The 23,229-nt window shown below is 40.6% G+C and overlaps 2 protein-coding genes and 1 non-coding gene across 4 annotated transcripts; 2 read left to right on the top strand and 1 right to left on the bottom strand.

The window, feature by feature from the left end:
- Positions 1–1,045: 1,045 nt before the first annotated feature.
- On the bottom strand, positions 1,046–9,939 carry gtpbp2a (GTP binding protein 2a). Of its 2 annotated transcripts, none has more exons than XM_070915827.1 (12): positions 9,649–9,939; positions 8,434–8,460; positions 7,795–7,979; positions 7,440–7,548; positions 7,142–7,339; positions 6,664–6,838; positions 3,517–3,736; positions 3,227–3,362; positions 3,042–3,100; positions 2,767–2,938; positions 2,394–2,558; positions 1,046–2,246 (listed from the first exon to the last, which is right to left on the bottom strand). In XM_070915827.1, exons 1-12 carry the CDS (start codon positions 9,847–9,849, stop codon positions 2,064–2,066), a joined length of 1,830 nt encoding a protein of 609 aa, XP_070771928.1. In that variant the 5' UTR covers positions 9,850–9,939; the 3' UTR covers positions 1,046–2,063. The 2 variants fall into 2 exon arrangements, with proteins under 2 accessions (XP_070771928.1, XP_070771930.1); XM_070915829.1 differs by having other exon boundaries at positions 7,795–8,022; positions 9,649–9,715.
- Positions 5,656–5,738, top strand: trnal-caa (transfer RNA leucine (anticodon CAA)). Its single transcript has one exon. It is a non-coding gene; the product is annotated as a tRNA-Leu (tRNA).
- Positions 9,940–11,651: 1,712 nt separating the features above from the next.
- On the top strand, positions 11,652–12,922 carry LOC139294679 (otoraplin-like). Its single transcript, XM_070916602.1, has 4 exons — positions 11,652–11,772; positions 11,950–12,089; positions 12,299–12,409; positions 12,532–12,922. The coding sequence occupies exons 1-4, from the start codon at positions 11,658–11,660 to the stop codon at positions 12,553–12,555; spliced, it is 390 nt and encodes a 129-aa protein (XP_070772703.1). The 5' UTR covers positions 11,652–11,657; the 3' UTR covers positions 12,556–12,922.
- Positions 12,923–23,229: the final 10,307 nt, after the last annotated feature.

Here is a 23,229-nt window from a genome sequence, read left to right as displayed (position 1 = left end):
AGAGTCATCCTTTTTTGTTTACACATTTCTACAATGGTGAACCTATTCTGTCGTGCATGAGCATCGAAAGACAGCTGAATGAGGAAAGTTTCTTGCCTTGTCTTGCATCAGCTGGGGAGCAGATTAGGAGGGGCACTACCAGGAAAATGAAACAACAAAGCCTTTCAAATCTCAGTGGCTCTGTGACATGAGTCAGTAGACTGAACACTGGATGCATGATGACATGGTTGAAAACATTGCTAGAGAGACAATAAACATTTTATTTATGTACATCATGATACACAAATTGGATCTGTACATAAATATTGCATTTCACCCAAATAATCAAAATATTACACTTTCAATTAAAAGAAAAACAGATCTTAAATGTGATCTCAAAAAAGTGAAGCTGTGTTGGTGTCATTAAGAAGACTGAAAACAGTGAAACGTGTGAATGATTTGTAAAATGGAACTACAAGAAATCTATAAAATACTTCTCAGATGCATTAAAACAAACACCTGATATAACTCTTCATAAAGGCTATAAAATATTTTGGTTGAAATGTGTTCTTAGTTTTCCTCTCTCGCACACAAACTGCATAACAACAACGTGGGTGCAACAAAACAGGGCTCACACTTCAGTTCTCCTCTATCATTGATGTCAGTGGGACAACAACCTATGTATAAATCACATCAACATGCTATATCAGAATATGATAAGGCCAACAGCAGCCTTGAACAGAGAGTGGCAATTAACATTCATTTTCAAAGTTGTCCCCAAAATATTAAAAGCTGTATTAAAAGGAGTAGCACCAACTTAATTAGATCTTTACCTAAATTGTAAAACTTTGGGGTGTAATGGAAGGCTACTCAAACAGTAGTTCCATCAGGCACTGTGTTAAACCCCTTCAAAATTAGTGACATCAGTAACTTAAGTGAAGAGACGACATCAAGTACCTCTAACATAATTGCTTTTAAACAAAGCTGCATTTGAAGGTAGCTTCACATCCCCCCCCCCCCCCCCCCCCTCAAGTCAGCAACAGAAACCTCCAAAGGAGTAGTTCTGTGAGAGTGGAATGCTGTCTAATAAGATATCTACACTGACCTGAGTAACTAAAGCACTTGAAACGTAGGCAGCAAGATCATTGCCATCTCACTGCACTATCGTGAGGCAATATATGTGAATAAAAAACAATTCTCACAGACATACGTGACGTAACAAAACCAGTGATTGCCAATGTGAGTTATCTTGGCAGGCTGACATACAAACTGGGTCAAGTTCTAACTTTGCATACCTCGCAATGCTCTCCTTTACCTTCGTAAAGTGCCCTTGTCAGGGCTACAGCTTATAGCAACATGGTTTATTTTATATATATCTGACAAGCTGTATCTCAATGTTTTTACTATTGTCTCACTAGCAACGGGTATGATTTAAGAGTATTCAAATACAGTGAGATCTGAGGCTTGTCCTTCTCAGTCAGGCACTAAGCTGGTAACACATACAAGCTGCTGTGGGGTGACGACAACAATGACAATGGTGATACAGACTTAATGTCCAAGCATCTCATACTTACAACTGTTGAGGTTGTAAACGACAACTTGACAAAGGTATACTAACACTGGCATTTATGTTTCAGTGCAAGTGTGTGGGTGCATCTTTTTCAAAGTGTGTGTTAGGAGTGCATTTAGATGTAAACTGTGTAAGAAGCACTTCAACGTAGGTGTGAGAAAGCAATTTCCTAGTTGCCACTTATTGATCTGTGCACTGAACTATGTGTTCTTGACAGTCAATATCACTTTGGTAGATGTTGAAGTGAATGTGTTACAGAGGTGGCTTTTCCTCTTATCAGTGCCATGAGGAGCAACACCAGAAAGCAAACTAAAATATCAACAGTTATTTAAAAGGCTGAAGGGGACACATGTAGAGGATGGGGACAACAATGCTTTGGTGACAGGGTGATAAAGCAAACAAATCCTGTGAAAGGGATTTACAGGGCAGAGTGGCCTTTGGAGAAAGCAGGAAGTTGGTTATAAAGCACCTTGTTTTTGGGACGGTGTTTTCTGTTGTGGTTCTCCGAGAAACTTTAGGCTTCATCATCCTCGCTATGGGATGGTCGGTACTGGGTGATGGGCTGTAATTTGGTGACGTGGCCGATACCTTTGGTCACGCCCTCTCTGAAGAGCACCTTAGCTCCCACCTTCAGGTATTCTGGGTGCTTGATGAACTTGAAGAGAACCACTGCTTTCTCCCCTGTTCTCAGCTCCTCCTGCGGCACAGCGACGTGTCATAAGAATAGGACCAAAAGAGAGACAGTGTCAAGAATAAACCAAATGTAAGAAGACATTGGGATATAACAAGCCCAGGTTTTAGAAGTTTCAGACAGGAACAGTTGTTGCTCAGTGGATGAACTAACCTTGCCATACACAGCTTCCACAGTGGCGGTCTGTCTCACATTGCCAATGTGCACAGTAACCTGGAAGCCCTTGTGGAAGGTCTTGGCATGGAAGAGGAGCACAATCTCAGCCTCAAACATCCAGCAGATGGTAGGATCCATCTCTGGACTCACCATCACCATGCCCTGTCAGAGGAAAACACATGGATATTGTATACTCATCGATTAGAATTCAGGGTGTAACATAAGATCAAGTATATTTTCTATTTTTTTCTCCATATGAATCAGTGTACCAAATCAGACATTTTCATGACAATATGAGGAACACACACTCCCTCTATAAACTGAGGCGAACAGTATAGGGAGAAAGTAAGACAAATATTAAGTGTCTGACCTTGCGTAGGAGTGACCGGTCAAAATCGCCCAGGGCAAGTGTGGCAGCCTGGCCGGCCCTGAGTACCCTGCATGCCGAGCGGTTTCTTTGGATGCTGCCGATGGTCAACTTGTGGAACTGGCCCGAGTCTGTGGGCCCTACTACAAGATTATCTCCCTCGCGGCAAATACCACTGCACAATTAAAGAGAGGAGAGGGTCAGAGAGATGTCCATGCTAAACAAAATAAATGCAAGTTGAATGGAAGAACATGAAGTGAGCATTTCCCCACACTGACCTGTACAGAGTACCTCCCACCACAGTCCCCACCTCTGGCACTGTGTAGATCTCATCCACCTGTAATGACGCACACTGCTGTCAATCACATCAAAATCATGTATATGTATTTACACTGCATCTCAAAGAGTGTGTATGTACCGGCTGATCACTTGCATGCATACACAAACCTCATCTCAGACCTACCTGAAACTCAGTTAGCTGTTGCATAAGCTCCTCCTGCTCCTTGCTGTTGCTGAGAGGAGGGATGATGTTGAAGAAGACCTTGAGCAAGTCTAGACTCTCTCCAGACACACTGGACAAGGTGAAGATGGGTGTGATGCTGCCAGGGAGAGCACAAGCACATGATCAGGACACACAGACATCACTACCTTCTACAGTTATAAGGGTTCTAAATTATAGAGGGAGCACACACAAAAACACAAATCATTCAATTCATGTACTCATTCAATTATGTATATGTAGTTGTCTCATACTTGGGCGACTGGGCGAACTGCTGTGCTGCTGTGACGGCATCGTCCGTACTGCCTATGACCATTGGCACCTTGTTGCAGCCCGGCTGCTTCAGGACACGCTCCAACTGCCGTACCGTGCGCTCCACTGTGGCCCGCGTACAGAGGTCCACCTTACTGATGACGATGAAGATGGGCACCTTCAGGGCCATGGCAAGTCCAAGATGCTCCCGTGTCGTACCAGCTGGAAAAGAGGAGGGAAAAGAAGTAGGGAGAGTGTTAGGTCTAGTCGGAGGGTTTCACGACATTGAATTTACTCATTCACTTATATAGCTCTTTTCAACCTTAACGGTTAACTTTACAAGGTGCAGCTTGCTCACATCAAACATGCTTTGACACACAATGTTCATTAAGGTATTGCGCAATGCTGTTCTTTTACAATCAATTGCATTAAATGAACAGGAAGGGATCCAGTGCCCTCAGCAAACATCCCTTTGGACACATAAGGACATCCACATCCGCGAGGGAACAGACTGTTGTGACCTAAGGTAACACTGCTTATCTGCTGCTGTCTAATGTGAGTCTGAGGATCAAGAGACTAAACTGATAAGACCAGCCAGAATTTACCATGCCGTATGATTGTTATGCCATCAGAGGAAGTAGTTAAGATAGCAGTACAGGAATATTCAACCATATATGGTAATTATTTCATTAGTGTCTTGGTTGATCAGAATGCCAAAGACCAGCTTTTCTAAACACAGTGACTTCTAGCGGAGGCAGCAGGGTCCTGGAGAAAGCTGGCACGTGAGAGAAAGCGATATGTCTAGTAGATTATGTCTCAGTTCTATAGTGATCCATGACTCACATTTACAGGTGGACAGAGACTCAAAATAGCCTGACCCCCTTGTCAGCTGAGCAGTGGGTTGTTTTGCTAGTTGTGTGTTATTGTTAGTGCATACAAGGTAAAGGTGCATAGGAAAAAGCAAAGTTCCTCATCCTGTGTAAAGGTAATGAGTGAAGTGGAGGTGCTAATATATTTGGTAAAGCATCACAGAATCATACAAGATGATTACCCACCCTTTGGCTTTTTGGTTTGTCACAGACACAACCTAAGACGAGCCCTATGCATTACACAGATCTATTACTCTGTTTCATAATTAAAGCTGTTGCTCTTGAGTTGCAGACACTGTGTCCCCTTTCTGTCTGTTACGTAGCTAAGGTGGTCCTCATTCTTGACCCCATTTCCCCCAGCACACCCTATTTTAGAACAGACACCCACACAAACCTAGCAACTCCCACAGAACAAGTACAGAAATCCAAGCATAAATACATACGAAGTAAAGAATAATCATGTATAGGCTTTAAAAAAGGTGTACCATTGCAGATTGAGCATTATTCTCAGACTTCTAGAGAAAATCAACACACTCTTTGAAGCCCATTTCAGTTTCCCTCAGCAGTGTAGTCCTGGTTCAGTTTTGTTAGATTTCATATTCATGCCCTTTTTGTGCCCCACAAGGTTAAAGTGCTATATGTATTTTTCCTTACTTATTTTTCTAAACATTAGGACTGACTTTTTGTTTTTGTTTTGTTTTTACAGCAGTGAATGTGATTTTCTTTTAGTTGTGGCATATTACTACTGAATTAATGTAAATAAAATGCTGCTTATTAATGGGACACATCCAGGTCAAATGTACATTAACCACAGATTTATAAGTCTTTCTTCGCATGGCAGAAATCTGTAAAAACAAACCAGCCACAGCGATATTGTGACTGTGCCTTGGAAATTTGTTAGCATTTTTCTGTTTTTCTATTTGTTTATCTACTTATTCCACTACTGCAGACACACATCACTTTCGTTTCCTTGTTAACCACTAAAATCTGCAGAAAATTGTGAAGAAAAAAACATTGAAGTTGACTTGGGTCTGAGTCACACTTTTCTTTTCAACCTTTTCAGTCAGTGAACTCATACATTCAAAATTACCTAAAACTGCAAACTGCCAGCCATACATTTACAGCAGCTGAATGCAGTTCACCTAATGACTCCAGCAGAGCTGAAGGTCATAAAGCTCTTAACAGTGTGTTCTTATCTCGGCGTACTTGCTGTGCCTGTCAAAGCCCCTCCTCCTCCCAGTCATTTGGCACAGTTAAAACAAACAGATATATGTCAGGATGGCCTAGCGGTCTAAGGCGCTGCGTCCAAGTCGCAGTCTCCTCTGGAGGCATGGGTTCAAATCCCACTTCTAACAATAGCATTTTAAAAACAATCCTACAAACTAAATCAAATTGTGTTCTACTGCAAGCATAGTAAACAAACAGTATGACGTCATGAACAAAGCCTGTCTCACTTGTTTCTGCAGCTCAGGTTTCAATGTGTGTCGTTCCTGGACCTGGATATCATACACACTTCCTGCACTCAATATTATTTGCTGTTGTCATTGATGGTGATTTTCCTCTCCAGTTCTACGACTGAAACAGTATTTTGAGCTGTTGCCTGCCACTAGAGGACCTTGTTTACCTTGTAAACTGCAGAGAACAGTGTCTTCTTGTAGCAGGAAACACAACAACCTTCGCACTTAAAATTGTGGTGGAATTCAGTCTAAACTGATGTGCTTCTTTTAAAAAATCTCCTGTACAAAACACCTGCAAGTATTTGGGGCATAACTTCTGGTGATTGTCAAGTGTTATGTCCTTTCTGCAAAGTCAGCAATGTCGACATACACAATACCTTACTGACCCATTTGTGGGTCTCAGGTGTGCCAAATCTGTATGGGATCAAGCACAGAGCTAACTCCAGTGGGTCAGAGGAGTCTGACATGAATGGATGGTATTTGAGATATTTTGGGACTAGTAGTAGCAAGCAGAGACGAGGGGTAAAGTGGCTGTGGTAGGAGGGGTCAGATATCACATGTTTGTAAAGTGCTGAGCCACTGGTTAAGTCCACAACAGTGTTTAGGTGTGGTGTACACAAACATAGGGTCTCTGTCAGACTGGCCCTGCAAGTGTCTATTACCAGCCTGAGTCTCTGTAACAGATCCACTTTCAGCTTGGCTTATCTGAACAGTAAATTGACTGGATAAGGTGCACACAGAGAGACATGAGTACATAGACATACAATGATGCTCAAAGTCTAACAAAATGATTATATATTTAAATTAATCAATTAATACTCACCAATGCCGGTATTTGCACTGACGACTAGCATAGCGAAATCCGGACAGTAGCTGGTGAGGCCAAAGATGGTGGTCTTCAGGTACTTGTGGTGACCCGCCAGATCAATGAATGTGATCATTTTAGAGGCACTCTCACAAATCTCCTCAGCTGTTCGAGACTCACTGTAATTCACAACCTAGGAAAAGAATGAATCACATCAGGAGTGTCATGATCTAAATTACATTAAGAAAAAAGCATCAACACATATTTCTCAGTTATTTATTTGAAAGAATAGGTCAGGCTAGGTATCAGCTACTAACATCACTTGGCGATGCAGTAGTACGATGAGTAACATTGCTACATTAATGTTACATTGTATGAAACTTTCTTTCCTCTTTATATCACTATTACCAAAACCATATTGTCTTGTCTGATCAACTTTTACATCTCAATAAGGAAACCCTTGATAACCAGAACATAATGTTGGATCTTTTCTCACCTCTCCTTTACTATTGAAGCCTAGGATTTCAAAGCTGATGCTTGAAGTGCGTCCAGTCTGGATCTCATGTAGATGTCTGAAGAGGTTGAGCCTCGCTCTTCCCCGCCCATTGTCCAGCTCACCCTGAGTCAAAACACCCAACAGAGTGGACTTGCCCGAGTCCACATTACCCAGTACAGCTACTCGCAGGTCCAAGAACTGCAGGAAAAAAACAAACCCCCCCCAGAAAATTAACAGATCAACAACAAAAGAACCACAACTAGAGAGCAACGTGCCTTCACAGTAGCCCAATACTAACCTGCTGGTCATCTGGCACCTTGCGAATGAGAACCTCAGCAATCTTACGAGGCACATCAGAGTCATAGTCCACATCTCGCTCTCTGAGGACAGTGATGTCTGCTCCCACTCTGTCAGAAAAAAAGAAAAACAAATACATAAATAAATAAAGTGCAGTGTTTTGATTGTGTAATTACAAAATGATCACTTGTTACTTATAGTATGCCTATGCAAATTGGAAACTGGCTTTGTTTTTGATGGCATATTTTCATTTATTATTTTTATTTGTTTGGTTAGGGCTTTAAACCTGATGTCAAAAAGTGACAATACACTATGGTAAGTAAATAAAAAGTAAATTCGATAATATCTTGACTTACTTCTCTGCCAGCTTATGGAGCGTCTTCAGTGATGTCCTCATATCTTCCTCTGAAAGTCCCACCAGCATGCCATTATCCTCAACACCTATTTGATACACCGCTTCGCCTCGACCCTCCTGCAGTCGCCATTTCATTTGTGTTGCCAGGTGCTCAAAGCGGTATTGTGTGGGGTTCACCAGCTTCAGCTAGACCAGGGAAAGACTTTAGAAATCAGGGTTGAACTTAAACCTAGATTGTAAAAGAGTTAAATTAGTCTAGTTAGTGGATAAATAATTATGATGCAAATAACTAACATTTCAAAGGATTACTGTAGGGCTGAGGCAATAAAAATCTAGGCGAAGTGGGAAGCAGCGGTCCAGACACTAAAAATGCTCTTGCTAATCCACTGTGGTGTTGGTTTTCCACAGTAGACCATGTGAGACTGCACTTATATATTCTGACATATTATCTACATATTGCTGACAGCTTATTGTAATGATGATTGACCTATAACAAACCTCCACACTCTTGTCATGAAGAGGCTGACCTAACCATGAGCTATTCATTGTTATAGTGTTATATGAGGCAACTAGCTCACTTTGAAGGAAATCAAAATATCTTTTGAACACAACACGGCCCTTGCACAGCTTATTTGCTTACCTTGTACTCTATATTTCCCTCTTCAGCCTAAGAGACGGGGAGGTAAACAAAGAGAGACAGACAGAGACAGAACAGGAACAACAGATGTCAGACTGCAGAGAAGTGAAACAACAGGCTTTTGATTTGTTAAAAGACACAAAGAAAAGCAATCTGACTGAATGAGCAGTCAGTGCACTACTATGAATAGGTAGTCACTGGGAGCTATACAAACTGACTAACTGCTTAGCTAGCCCTAACACACAGCTACTTAATGTGTTATTAGACAAAGCACACCAATGTGGAAACTAGTCAATATCCCTAAAAGTGGGACAAATATCATAAATGTATACTAACAATTATGAGCAGAGCAGGACAGTGGAGCTGGTTACATGCTGGGCATCAGCTCAAACAACAACTGAAGCCACGGAATATGTTGAGACTTGCCCCATTAACATGAAGAGTTTATGACCATAGTCCTGAAAAGATACTGCTAATCTCTTTAAATCCAAGGCTGAGATGCCTTCAATAATCTATAGTAATATTAAAACACAATTTCATCCTAAACTTTTAATTGGCTCCTGGTTAATCTAGGTTAAGTTTTTGGTAGTTTGAGGTCTACACAATTATTTTGTTCACGTTACTGAGAAAATAATGGTCACGTTAACTGTTGAAGTTGTTTAAGTTTAAGTACAAATGATCAAAGTAATCTTTCGTTACTGTGTAGTAACACAGTCCTTGGCTGAGTGAATGTCAGGGACTGTAATAGTAACATCAGGTCCACCGAGTAAACACCCGCCCCCTGTTAGTTATTTACAAACACAGCTGTTCCTCTTCTGCTAGCTAGCAAAATACTAGCCGGCTAACGTTATAGCAAGCGGCTTATAATTAAACACGCACTTGGCTTATTACTGCAAAACTACTGTGAATGGCGAATTGTAAGTTAACAGCAAATGTTAGGTTGCTAATGTTAGCCGAGCCCTCTCATTCATTTTTCTTTCCGTTACCGACTAGATACGTGTCACTGCGAGTTCATAGGCAAGTCGGGGCAGGACAGCTAACCCCGGCGATAGGGAAGGCAATGACACATCTACGGTTATTGACTTAGTGTTGCACATCACAACATGCACACAAACACCCATTTAAGTTCACTTTGTTATTAGCAGACTTCACTATGACTCGAAAATAATATTATCTTGACTACAATGGCGGTAGTTGTGCGCGTAATTTCAGCCTTACCTCTGGAGGTAGATATGGGGTGTTATTGCTTGGTTTGAAGTTGCGGGAGAATCGAGCTTTGGCTTTCTTGTTGTTCTTTACACAAGCTTTTTTGGGGGCTACCCCGTAGCCATTTCCCAGTTTGACGTTGGACGCAACACCTTGAGATCCAGAGCCGTGTCCATTTCCTGAGCAAAATAACTCCGATACCCGCGCATCCATCAGCTACTTTGGGACCTAACTTGTTAGCTTACCACTCCGTTATTGAAATACACCTCGGTCCAGGCATGCGGGTGGTTGTATTTGAGTGGAATTAGTCTGATAGTGGTAGCTTACAGCCCCCAAAATAAAAACAAAGCACCGACTACCCCCAAACTCTTCGGACCGAACGATAACACCGCCGTCCGAGACTATCGTTTTGAGTTTACAGTGTGCCTACGTCACAGTCCTAAATGTCATGGGGTGTGTGTGTTTTTTAACACCAGGACAACGCGAGTGAGCGGTGCTATTTGTTTTCTGACTTGCGCGAGGATATACGTGGGTTTAAACCCCGCCCACCTAGCTACGTAGGTTCAAACACCGTCCACACACAGACCAGCAGCGGCTTGCAGTGCTTTGCATCATACAAAAAAGGAAATAATTACATAGCTAACTTGTTTACAAAGACTTCAGAAAGCTTGTTTGATACCGCAAGATCGAAAAAATGTGTCATCAACTTAGTCATAGAGATCAGTGAATGGAATTTGACCTGTGGGTTGGCATTCAGAAGCTTGAAAGGACAATACCGCTCTAGTTTTGTATTCATATTCAATAACTTCGTGGTGAGAAGCACAAGAATGAATAAAAAAAATTAAAAAAAACATATTCCAGACAAAATAATACACATTTGGTTTATTTTCTTAAAGGTTTTGCTTCATTGCTCTAGCAACAAAAGTTCAGATTGTGATCAGTTCGATGTGGCTGAAGTTCTTTCACTGTTAAGCATTTATTACTTGTCTAAAAGCTGAAGGCCTATTATGCAACATTGAGTTTAGGTTGGCTTATCCACCATTGTTATACTTCCTAACAATTCATCATCTTGTCCATCATACAGCACTATAGTAGAGTATTGCCCCCATGAAACAGGTTTTGCCAGATTTTCACCTGGCAAAACCAACCAAACAAACAGAGAGACTCTTGGGTGGTTCAATTTCTTGACCATCGCAAGGGGACAAGAGTGCCATCAGGTGTTTGGTTGAAAATATGACTCCTACATTGATCCAAACTCCATGAACCTCTGGGCGCCCGTGAGAGGACACAGAGGGTTGCAATGAAACATTTTACTACTTCAGAGGAAGTTAAGAGGTATTTTGACACCATTTGAAAGTGGGTCTGACTGTGTATCACATGTCTGAGAAACTATTTCAGGAGTGTAGAGACCATTTGAATGTTAGACTGGGTTTGGTTAAATTTGTTTAACACATTTGTTTTGTAAATAGACAAGACTGGAACCAGTTGTCACCAGCAAGCTTCATCACACCAAATTTGTTAGACAAATAACTAAGTAACCCAGCTCAACCTTTTTACAAACTCATTTTAGATTAGTTGCACACAGTTTCATAAAATACATAAAAAGCTATATATATTTATTATATACTGCTTCTCACACCCAACATTTTAGTCTGTCCAAAAATATGGCACTTACTCAAACAGCTGTTTAAAGAACAGCATGCTGTATTTCAACACATTAACATTTTTTTTTAACAGAGCTTAAGACACACAGCTCACAACTCTGAACTGTGACTTCTTGTTTCTGCAAAGAGAGTGAGATTTGAGAAAAATAAGCCAACTCCCCTGTGGGAAATGAATGGTTCCAGAGTGTGGCATTTCTGAAACTCTGATTGGTCAGGCGACCTGTGATGAAGGGGCTCAGCCCATTCCTGGCTGAGAGAAGTGTTTTGGGATTTTTATAGCCTTAAGTTTCTTCAAACGTCCACATTCACATCCACACGCACACACAACACTCCCTTGGTTCTGCTCTTTCGGTCAGCATGAACTATCCACTGGTGATTCTGCTGTGTGTGGGACTACTGCACCAGACTGCAAGGGCCGTCCTTATGGATAAACTAGCAGACAACAAGATTTGTGGAGATGCAGAATGCTCATGTAAGTCAGAGCATTAAAGAGACGCATGACGCAGTGTGTAGAGTGTATCTTGAAAACAATTATGCATTGATATCATGAATTTTAAAATAAAATGCATGCGCTTGATTACTTCTTTAAAAAAAGTAGATTCTTTCATCTATATTTCCCTTTCCTCTGTTGTTTTCTGTGCTTTATTAGATGTCCTCTCCATGGCCACAGCCTTGGATGACTTCATAGCTCCTGACTGCAGATTCATCAACATCAAGAAGGGTCAGATGGTTTATGTGTATTCTAAACTCGTACCAGAGGAGGGCGCCGGAGTCTTTTGGTCTGGAAGTGTATGTGCATATTTCTGACATGTTATTTAGCAGAAGTTACAGAAGACACAGAGGATGTGCAGCAGCTGTGACAAAAAAATGTCTTTCTGCAAAATGAAAAACATTTGGTTAAATATTCAATTACATTTTACTGAAAACGAGCAAGAATTTAAATTTATTTCAAGTTTAGTGATGGTTGAATGCATAAAGCAGATATAATTCACTGGCAGGTTTACAGTGAGCGGTATGTGGACCAGATGGGCATCATCGGGTACTTCCCTGCAACTGTGCTGAAGGAGACACAGAAGTTTGTAGAAGACACAGTTACGATTCCGACAACCGTGAGTACATTTTTATACTTTTATAGAAGAATATCTGACATCAGTACTTTCATTTTTTTTCCTTTTCTGGAGTAATAGGTGATGGTCAACATTGATCTAATTTTATTTTGCCTTTTTTCCAGGATATGGACTTCTACTGTGATTAAAGCATCACAGACTGAAGCCTCTTTCTTCTCAAGTCTTGCTTTTAGTAACTCTGGCGAGAGTAGACAGTTCTTCTCTCAAGCCGGTGGTTCAGACTCCGTGCCATTACATCCTGTGGTGTTGTCTCCCGCTGGAATGAAAACCTGGACACTCTCAGCCCTCCATAGGCCACAGTGTGACACCCCTGTCGTTTAGCCAGCCTTTCCTTTCTGCCTTGCTTTGTCTTAAAAAGACACTTTGCTCAATAAACCATTTTTCATATCAATCCAAGATGTTAGTTATTTGAAAAGATAAGAATTTGTTTTCCAGTTTTTTTTTCTAGTTTGACAATTTGGCACATCCAGTAAATTGCAAAAAGTGGAAAGTAACTGCAGTGAAGATCCTCTCCTGTAGCAGATATATATTATCAAATTCAATTTGTAATGCTGTCGCCTTTTTTACTGCAGTATCAAGGTTTTCTCGACACAGTTATCAGACATGTTTTGTTACACATAAAACTACCTGCATTTAGCAGCAGGGAAAGAAGTCTGCTGCTTATCTAATCTCTTTGAAAAGAAATGCAGTCTTTAGACATATATGCTTGTGGAATCCATTATTTCATGTTAGCTACTTTTAGTAAACACATGATCATTTTTTTAAATTATATTTTTGTAGCTAATTAATGTGCCCCAGTCCCCTCTCTTACACATTCATTCAAACATGAATTGGGAAACTAATTGTGCTGTACTAACCATTCTGAACTAACTCTGGTAAATCTAATGAGGGGCATGAGTACCGGTGAGATGCTGAGTTATGGTGACCCAGACCATCAATCATTGTTTCTCTCTCTCTCTCTCCCTTCTGCCCCTCTGTCAATGTAGTTTATTGGCATGACAATTCCTTAACATGCATCAAACTAAAATTAAAGCAATCTACAAAACAAACAGCTCATATAGTGTTCAGTGTTTTGTATTTACTGACAAGGCTTATTTCCCCTGTATATGAGACAGCAATTTGTTGATTGATTGAAATGATCTCATTACCAGAGAGATAGGGAGGTTTTAATTACGCAAAATAACATAAACACTTAATGGGGGAAAAAATATTTAAATTAAAGTATCAAAATCACCATTAAAAATACTGTGGATCATATGTGTTGCATGACAATTAGCACGGTACAGTATACACTATATGTCCATCCTCATTGGTTTTTGTACGACTTATGACAACTGCTGTCTGATGAATTGTGTTTGATAATACAACAGCAATAATTTGACAGATGCACCTGAAGTTTTGCTGAAAGCTATGTTAGATGTATCATATTGCTTTGAAATATATCAAAGTGCCAGACATTCTCACAAAGGATGCTTACTGCCTCTTAGCATAATGTGACTGTTGTAGCTTTGCTTTTAATTGTGATGTAACTTCATTGCGTGATATTACATTATTTTGTACATACCACCCATCTAAATCTTGCCTGTCTTGTCTAAATTTAAGTCTAAGCTACAACGACACACACATACATGCAGCTTCCAGAAAACTATCATGATTAAACAAGTCCTGACATATTGTCACAGTTAAGACTCTTTCCAAAGGATGATTTGAATCCCTTTTTGATTGGTTTTGAATCATCACTGTCTCTTCTTTGTGCGCCATAGCACCCACCCAGATATAATGGTGAATATAACATCTTTATCAAATGTTCTCCATTCACAATGGTGGATTATCAGATCCAAAGATGTTTCATTTTGTTAAATTCAGTGATTTAGTTAATGTTCTTCAGAGCTGCCAGTCTATTTCTCTGCCATCCCAGGAAGTCTCTTACGTGACTGCTGCATGCATTGATTTGTGAGGCCACTACAAAACAGGTCATTTTCATTAGTTTATTTCTGTCTGACCGGAGGCATTCTTAGAAAGGCAAGCTTACGAGTTTAGGGAATAGGGCTTTCACACATTACGATCAATCTCTTGTCCCCTTCTCAGCCCAGATCAATACAAACCTGTTTCAAATGGGGACATCTACCACCAAATGTCTCTCAGCGAAAACATACCCGCGGCATGTCTGAGGCATCTCTTAAGAGAAGAAAAGTCTGAATATTTCCTAGAGCAATTTTGGAAATAATTTCAGTTCCGGAAAACAGCACCTGTGTCAATATGTGGTCACATTGCAATGAAATTGGCGTCATTACACAGTATGTACAGAGGAACTGGATGCTGAATCCAATGGTTATTATTAACAATTGTCCCAAAGAGGTGAAAAGATCAGCATCTTTTCAGCTGATTGCCAGTTGCAGCTGTACGTGTGAGCCTATGCAAATCCACAAATCACAGCAAGTTACTCCTGTCTAAAGTCAATCTTCTGTCAGACAGCTAGTTTTAGGGTGTTACCATGGTGACAGGCAGGGATACTGTGACAGAAGAGATTGATATGTGTGTGTGTGTTTCCTGTGTGTGAGCTTAAAGGAGCAGCTGCCAAACGCAGGCTATAGGAGGTGCATTTTTTTTTCCATCCGGTGTCACACCCACACCTCTACACCCAGCAGCACAGCACCCTGTACAGCTGAGAAATCAACAGCTTCAGGTCTGGTTAGCATCTGAGCGTGACATTTTAGACCGGGGAAACATTAGTCTTTTTTTTTTTGACATCCCAAAAACAACGTCTGGCATGTCTGTGTGATGCAACGAGTTGTGATGCTGTGAAACAAATGTAGTCTAACAGCTCTTAATTGCTACAGTCAACTCACTTCTTGATTCCAACAACCTGAGAAGAAAATATAATCATCAAAAGAGAAATAAAAGACAGAAGACTCCAGAGCACTGCACTGGAGGAATAAGTGAGTTTTGCTCGGCTCTGAGAAAAATACACTTAGATTGAGCAGAATTGAGGTGGGAATGAAAAAAAAGATTGAGGCTAGAAGAACATTTGAAGCGCTAACATATTGGTCGCCGGACATGGGATGACTCAGGGTGACTGGTTTTGATGAAACGGCTAATTTCTTTCCATGGGCAAACAACAAGGAGGAGGTATTTACTCAGGACGATGACGGGAAAACGTAACCTTTGTTATCCTCAAGAGTGATGGAAGACTGTGCTTTATTCATGTCCACATGACTGGAGGAAAAAGCCTGCTCGTGTATATGACTGACTTAATCTGTAGTGTCTTCAAGGTGCTTGAATGATAGGGTTTTGTCAGCGCAGATTTTCTTCAAGAGTGTCAGAAAATGCCAGCTCACTGCTTGTTTGAACTAAATCAATCAATCAGTCAGCAAGAATCAATCACTGCTAAAGCCTGCGGGTCCGCGGTGTCCTTCTCACTTGATTAATATCCTCCACATTTGAGAATATATTTGTCAGTCTAGTTTTGTGTCAAGAATGTGTGGCCACCAACTGGCCATGTCATGTGTATTGCCGTCATGTTTCAAAGATAAAGTGACAATAGAAGTGTTTAATTGAGAAGAAACTGCAGCTTCAACAATATTTTGTTTCGTTCAGTATTCATCTATCTTACTCTCTTGCTCTCTCTCTCTCTGTCTGTGTAACATCTCTGACTCATATAATTGCACAAGCTAGTGTAATTCCATCCGTTTTCTATGTCACACTACGACACAAAGAAACCATTGATTCCATTTCTTGTGTGACTACTTCTTTCTTACTATTCTGGTAAAGAAAAAAAAAAGTTTGAGGAGGCATTTGAACCTGTATTTTTGGGGAAAAAGGAACAATTGATAAATAGTGAAATAAGTTACTCTTCCTAGTGAGTCCATTTGTTCGCTATACAATCTTTCCAGTTAATCAATTTCACATATACTCCTCCAATTAACAGTGTTAATGTATCGTAAAACGTGTGTGTGGAAGAGGATCGGCTCATTGGGGGTGAAGAAGAGAGCTGTCTGAAGGAGTTAAAGCACATCTTCCCCAGTGAGTGGAAGTGAATGAGGCATTGATCATTCTCAAGTTGTTCAAACTTTTCTTCCTCATCTCAGCGGTCACCGACATTTCTGTCACACCTGAATAAGTCCCTTTCTGCGAGACAACCCTCACCTTCCCCATCCGAGGAAACCAACTTCCTTTCATTCTTTTTTCCCCTCTGTTTTGCCCGTCACCGTGGTTACCAAAACAGATTCTGGCAAAGGCTACTGGACAAAGGGTGTGGGTGTTTGGGGGGTTAGCAGTGTGTAAGAGGACCTTTATGACCAATTATGATCCAAGAGATGCTTTTTATAAAGCAGCTAACATTGTCTCTTTGCCTAATGAAGTTCTTGTGGGTCAAAAGGTCATAAAGCTGAAAGAAAAAGGCAGGAAATGAATGATACCATGAGGAAATTAGGTGCAGCCATTAGCCTGTAATTTTTAACAAATACATATCAAGAGACCTCATTCTGAGGCTAGTTTGACACATTAGTAACAGATGTATTAGATGAAAAATACATAATTAAAGGTCCAGAAAGTGGCTAGCTCTAATAACAAAATTGCAGTGTGTGTCATCTCTAGGTGGACAGAAATCACAGAATCACCAGTGGATTATTTTTTATCTTGTCAGTCAGACTCCTTCCACTATTAATTAGCTTTTTTTGCAATGTTGTTAGCCAAATAGTATCCTTAAAAAAGTCATGATCATTTAAGATCAATGGTGGATGGATTTACATCTAAGCGCATATGGCTAGTGCATAACAGATAAGTAATGAAATCTTATATGCAGTGAAGCATAATGTATAGATGTCAGTAAGTACTCAAAACTTTGCCCTTTCAAGCACACATAAAAGTAAAAACTGAATACGATTTTTATATTTTTGACTCAAAACATTTTGATTTCATCAGATTTCCAGAAGACTGAAAAACTGTATAGATCTCCCTGTCTTTATCATTAAACCAACCCTCCGTTGGTTGTGATTGTGACCTGGAGGTCACAGATACTTCACAGTCTATTGACTTCCTTGTAACATTAATAATGTATGCGTTTAGGCTGGAGGTCTTGGAGAATGCTGTCTTTGCTGTGTCTGATGCTTACATGTCATGACATCGTCTACACCCCTCAAAGAAAAAACATCCCAGCAGAGGCATGCTTTTCAGTGTATTTCCATTATATCAGCCTGACCTTTTCTATATTTTCCTTCAGTATATAATCACCAGAAATGCTATAGCTTCTTTCAGCAGAGACAGAATGCTTTAGTCCTCCCTCAATATGAAAGTATGCTGCTAGGGCTCTTGGTCATACTGAATGACTGTTTTCTCATATGTAACCAAAATGTTGAGGTCCATTTTGTCCCGAGGAGTCTCCCTACATCAGACAGATTATTTGGGGAGAAGAGAAATAACATGCTATAACTGCCTTGTGTCCTAGCTTTTGGAGCAGTGGAAAGCTTCCATCAGAAATCTTCTACATCCTGTCTTCAAATGTTTTTGCAGAGGGATTTTTGCACAAGCTTCTGAGCTATGAATAGACTGAGTGTTTGTCATGACAACCAATTACCCATTACAAAAGCAGTGAGGCTAAGTAAGGCAATTAAGTGGTGAAACAAAATTGTGTGTTGCAGGATCTCTCCATGTGTTTCGGCTCACATACGTATGTGGGTGAACAGCGCCGTGAAATGTTTGGAACATTTGCTGTGTTGTGCTTCACTTCTATGCTTTTCCTGATACTTAGCAGACCGTCTATTGCCGACATAATTCTAACACTTCTGTAGTATGTTTTTTCTAATTTAGCAGTAGCAATCATACAGAAATATTGTTTAATTAAACAATAAGCAATATGATTTTAATTAAACAATAATACTTTCGAATGTGCATTGTTATGCACAACAAGTGGGAAGAATGACCCTAAATGGGTCCCTACATTTAGATAATGGTTGTAAACAAAATTAAATGAATATTTTTTAATGAACAGTGATTGAACAACAATAAACAGCATATCTGTTCTTCCAAGCTGTATAGCCCCTGTCAGTGAGAGTAGTGACTTTTGATCACTGAATTATCATTTATTTAGGGGTTTTAAGCATTTATTTTAGGTTTTTCAAGTTTTTTAAGAATGTCAAATCTTGGTGTGCTGTGTCAACACGCTGCACAAGGCTGTGGTTTGTCTATTAGGTTTTGTCCTGATTCTTTCAAGTTCCATATCTCAGTCTTGCAGCAACCCAGACCTTGTCAAAGCCTGCCAGAGAGTGACATGACTGACAGTGATAAAAAAGCTGTAATAGAACTTCTCATTATGGAAAAAATGGTCATGTATTACTCAATTTGCTAAATGTCAAATCATAGCAAACAGTGTGGTATAAACAGAGCACATGCACACAAATACATTTGAGGTATTACTGCGCGTAGTTGGGAGGTTGTCTGCGTCACCACAAGTACATTAGTGCGACAATGACGAATGAGACAATATGTCAGAATAAAATGACATCCTGCTTCACACAAACCACCTGCTTCCGAGCCATCACAGGTGGGCAGGCAGTCCTGGAGTGCATGTTGTTGCTTTAAAGAGGCTGTGGGCAGTTTATAGACGAACCAGGTTTGTTAAGCCTAATGGTCCTTGTATTGATTGGCTGGGATATCCTTGCAAATCGCAGGGGTAGAGTGAACAATAAGATTCTCATTGAGGATCTCTAAATGCATTTCAGCTTGTAGTTTTATTGACTCTCCTGGAGCGTCCAAAGCAGGGTTTATTTACACACTTTGCTCACAGCCTATTTTTACAATGGCATGATCTGTGGAGAAGGTGTTGAAGGAAGTATTGTGCATCATCCACTGCACAGTTGACTGGTTATAATGAAGTGAACAGCTTTAATAATATCTCATATAAAGTAGCTATGGTTGGTAAAGTTGTGAAGTGAAAACAATTAAACTGTATGCAAATGAATTATCTTTACTCGATTAAATAAATGAGGCTACACTGAATAAATTAATCAAATCACAGGACAGAACTGCTAATTAGCTGTGCTGACTTCACAGTCAGTAGTTCAGAATGGCAGGCTTATCGCTTAGCGGCTGTCAACTCTGTGCAGCTAGAGAGCCATAAAGAGACTGTGGCCATCACTAATCCCAGGCTGGATCAAACGATGCAAGTTCTCACATCTGTGTTAAGAGTCTGATGAAAGGTGTCAAACTCAGTGTTTCCGTGAGAGTCGCTGCTGCAGCTTGTGCGTGCATTCTTCGCACACAAAGGAGATAATCAGGGAGAGCCTTCTCAGCTGAGCGACATGGAAAAACATGCTCATCCACACGCATAATACACATGCACACATACATAAATTTTTTGTACAGCATTTCTCTTCATCCATTATAACCTTGGTTCACAATAACTGATGCTTAAATGTCAAGTGGTCGTGTTAATGACTTTGTGTGTAGATTCCTGGAAATGTTTACTCCTTATCACGCTTTTCCTCAGAACATCTCATTCATTCCTTCCTGGTTATTTGTTTGTGTCATTAAAGGATAATGTCGGACCTTTGAGCATTGTTAAATAGCTAAAGCACATGATATGTCACTAATTGTTTGTGGCACAGCCATGTTTATCCTGTGCCCTGTGTGGGCAAAATAATGAGTATCCATTGTTTGCTTTCTTAATGGACTATGCTCTTTGCCTGCTAGTGTATAGGGCAGTACTGGAGAGAGGCTTGGAAACCTCTGAGATACCATTACCATTAGCCCTAATGTCCTTTTAAAATGGAAAGAGCATCAGAGCCCACACACAGAGACTGCTGTGTATGCTGTGTATGCTGTTTGCGTGATACAGCCCCATTGCCATCATATCCTGCCAAGGTCACTTGGCCTGTCCCCTTCCTGCGCAGACACATTAGAAATTAGCCTCTTAGCAAAACAGGCGCATTTCAGAAGCCGGTGAGCTGACGTCGACCATTTGACTCTCTTACTCATTCCCCACATTCCTAGTGCAGTCATGACACAAAATAAGAATCAAGTGTGCATTGAGGATCAATGCTCAAAAGGAAGGTGACCCCTCTCGCCAATACTACAATTCTCCAGTGAGTCAGGTTTTTTTTGCACATGTATGTCCAGACTGAGGATGTGGAGCTCAACAGGGTTTGTGACAGTGACCTTAGTTACATGGTGATTATTTCCCGTTGTGCCTCAAAGGTCAGGCTGTCTGATCAGACTCTAAAAAGGCATGCAATGTTAAACACTGCATCGTCAAACGTCACAGCCCGACTGAAGCAGATAATTGCTCAGACATCAGATTGGAGGTGGCTGACTTCGCTTACGATTTAATGAGCGCATGAAAGGAAATGGAAAAGTTGGCAGTGCTGTGAATAGCTGAGGACTAGGTCCAGCTCAGGAGGCTTGATTAGAAAAATTAACTTTGAGGTAATGTTTTCCACAGTGTCCAATCAAAATCATCAGCAGCAAATGTGTTTAAGGTGTTTGATTCTGGCTTGTTGGGGGCACTCGGCATGATACACTAGTAATGGCAATTAAAGCACTGCAGTCACGACATCAACATAATTTCTGAATACATGCTGGGTATGAATGCTATCCTCTGAGATGAGAATTGCTCATCCACAAACTTACTGTAAACTCTAAAGCACCCGCTGATATGATTTAGCTGATTACTGTGCTTTTGACAAATCATCCCATTATGTGACACAGAGCAGTAGCTGCTGGTAAATGGGCTCTACTCAAAATACAACCCAAACAATGTTGTGCTTTTCCACCTAAAACTCAAGATCAAAACACATTTTCCAAACTGCCAATTTGACAATACTACAGTGACAACAGTGAAATTATTGCAGCTTGGCACAGTTTTTTGGCATGTTTCAGTAGCAGCAAAGCAGGAACCCAAAGACCTTTTGAAATAACATACTGTACTGGACTGTGTAGATAGAGAAAGGCATACAATGATAGGATCGGGTTGAGATGTCCCACTAATTGGAGTGTCACAGATTCACCAAAATGTTCTGAAATGAGCACAAACTGGTGAAGCAAGGTAACAAAACAACACAATCTTGAAATGTCTCTGTAGATCCACATGATATAATACAGATACTGATATTTTTCTGGCAGATTGTGAAAGATGCTATTTCCTTCAAAGTCAGAGTGAGTTTGCTAATTAATCAAATCAGACTAAATGTTTTTTTACCCTCTCTCTCATGCATGAACGTGATTCATCTCTGACGTTAATTTGCATGTCCTTTTATTCCCTCCTAGGTGGTGTATTCATTAGGCAGCCAGAATACTCACCTCAAAATAAGTAATACACAGAGGGAAATCATTATTGTGATTATGCATAATCTTTGCCCGCGCAGTTGTTTTTCTTTTCCAATTAAACTAAATTTATATTGGGAATATGCTTTGAATAACAAAGCAGGTGGTGCCATCGCTCTCGCTGCACCTCCATTGCTGTTTGTGAGGAAAGCTGTGAAAGCTGAGAACTCTGCTACAGGCTGCGATGGCGGATTGCTTTTCCTGAGACCATTAATAATATAGGACATTTTTTTTCCCATATTGATGCTAAGCCTTGGCACAAGCCTAGCGAGTTCATGTTTCATTTGTACAGGGATTTATGGAAGGAGGGTAGAGAGAAGAAATGTTTCATTTCTGGAAACAATTGCATACTAAACATAACACAGCTGGTGAAATAAGATTATGATGGGTTGTACGTTTATTCACGACCTGCTCAGCATCAAACAGCAGCCGAATGATGATGCTGTTTCGCATGTGTTGGATGTGTAAATAGGCAACTGGATGCTAACAAATTTGCCATGTCAACTTAAACGAGTTAGTCGCGCTCACAGCTTGTTTCCGTTGCCCCCAAGTGGCCAAAAAAAATAGTTGCATTGCATTAAAATGTGAGATATGACAATAAACCAGCCCTGGAAATCAGGTTGATTACACAATCAATCAAAAAGTAGGTTTATTGACAGAAGACAATATTTTCTGTGCCAAACTGCCAAGAGTTGCTCACTGTGACAATGAAACCTACCTGTTCACTTTATGAATAGACAACATGACCGAGGTTGGCTGAAGGCAAAGCAGAATCACAGGCAGGGATATCAATAGTGTCCATATTAGCTAGCACCCTGCAGAGAGAAACATCAAAACATCACAGCAGTGTAGCACTGGACCTCACAAATGAAAGCTGTGGAAACCTGGATTATCTATTTCCCACAGGACAGCCTTTCCTGAGACTCCCTCAGTTCTGCGGGGGGGATGTAAACAGCACTTACATGGCAACATGGCAATTTTAGGAGATGGAGGGGAGAAGAAATGTTAAATTATATACTGATTTGCAGACGGAGAGAGAGAGTGAGAGAAAGAGGGCAGAGTGATATAAGAGCTGGGGATGAGTGAGGAAGAAGGAGAGTGATGAGTTCAATTTAATCTTCTTCTGTGCTGAGTTGTGTGGTCCATGACAAATCGAGCCGGTGTTTCCACCTGAGTTGTCCTTGCTGCCTGCCACGCCTCACAGCACATCAAGCCCGACATAACCTCGTGCTGTCCCTCTGCTCCCTGCTATCTGCTTCTCCAGCTGGCCTGATGGAAGTAATAGATCTGTACAACACAGTGTTACAACCCAATGTGCTTGTAGAGAAGCTGCAATTAAATCCTACTTCCACCCTGACTTACTCTGGCAACTTCAAATATAATTTACTCTTGAATACCAAAACCAGGAGACTTTATATCTTTGCACACAGACCAAAACCTACGTTTGATATGTGTCAATTTATGCACAGGGCTTTGTATTGATT

Source organism: Enoplosus armatus, chromosome 12 (genome assembly GCF_043641665.1).
Source record: "Enoplosus armatus isolate fEnoArm2 chromosome 12, fEnoArm2.hap1, whole genome shotgun sequence".
NCBI lineage: Eukaryota > Metazoa > Chordata > Actinopteri > Centrarchiformes > Enoplosidae > Enoplosus > Enoplosus armatus.
This window is presented reverse-complemented; position numbering and strand designations above follow the sequence as displayed.

What these genes read in the sequence shown, in the direction of transcription:
- LOC139294679 (XM_070916602.1), top strand. Translation starts at nt 11,658, where the DNA reads ATGAACTATCCACTGGTGATTCTGCTGTGTGTGGGACTACTGCACCAG. An exon ending in GAGTCTTTTGGTCTGGAAGT is followed by an intron (nt 12,090 to 12,298) that starts GTATGTGCATAT and finishes ATTCACTGGCAG; the next exon opens with GTTTACAGTGAGCGGTATGT. An exon ending in CAGTTACGATTCCGACAACC is followed by an intron (nt 12,410 to 12,531) that starts GTGAGTACATTT and finishes CCTTTTTTCCAG; the next exon opens with GATATGGACTTCTACTGTGA.
- gtpbp2a (XM_070915827.1), bottom strand. Translation starts at nt 9,849, where the DNA reads ATGGATGCGCGGGTATCGGAGTTATTTTGCTCAGGAAATGGACACGGC. An exon ending in AGGGAAATATAGAGTACAAG is followed by an intron (nt 7,980 to 8,433) that starts GTAAGCAAATAA and finishes TCCCTGGTCTAG; the next exon opens with CTGAAGCTGGTGAACCCCAC. An exon ending in CTCCATAAGCTGGCAGAGAA is followed by an intron (nt 7,549 to 7,794) that starts GTAAGTCAAGAT and finishes TTTTTCTGACAG; the next exon opens with AGTGGGAGCAGACATCACTG.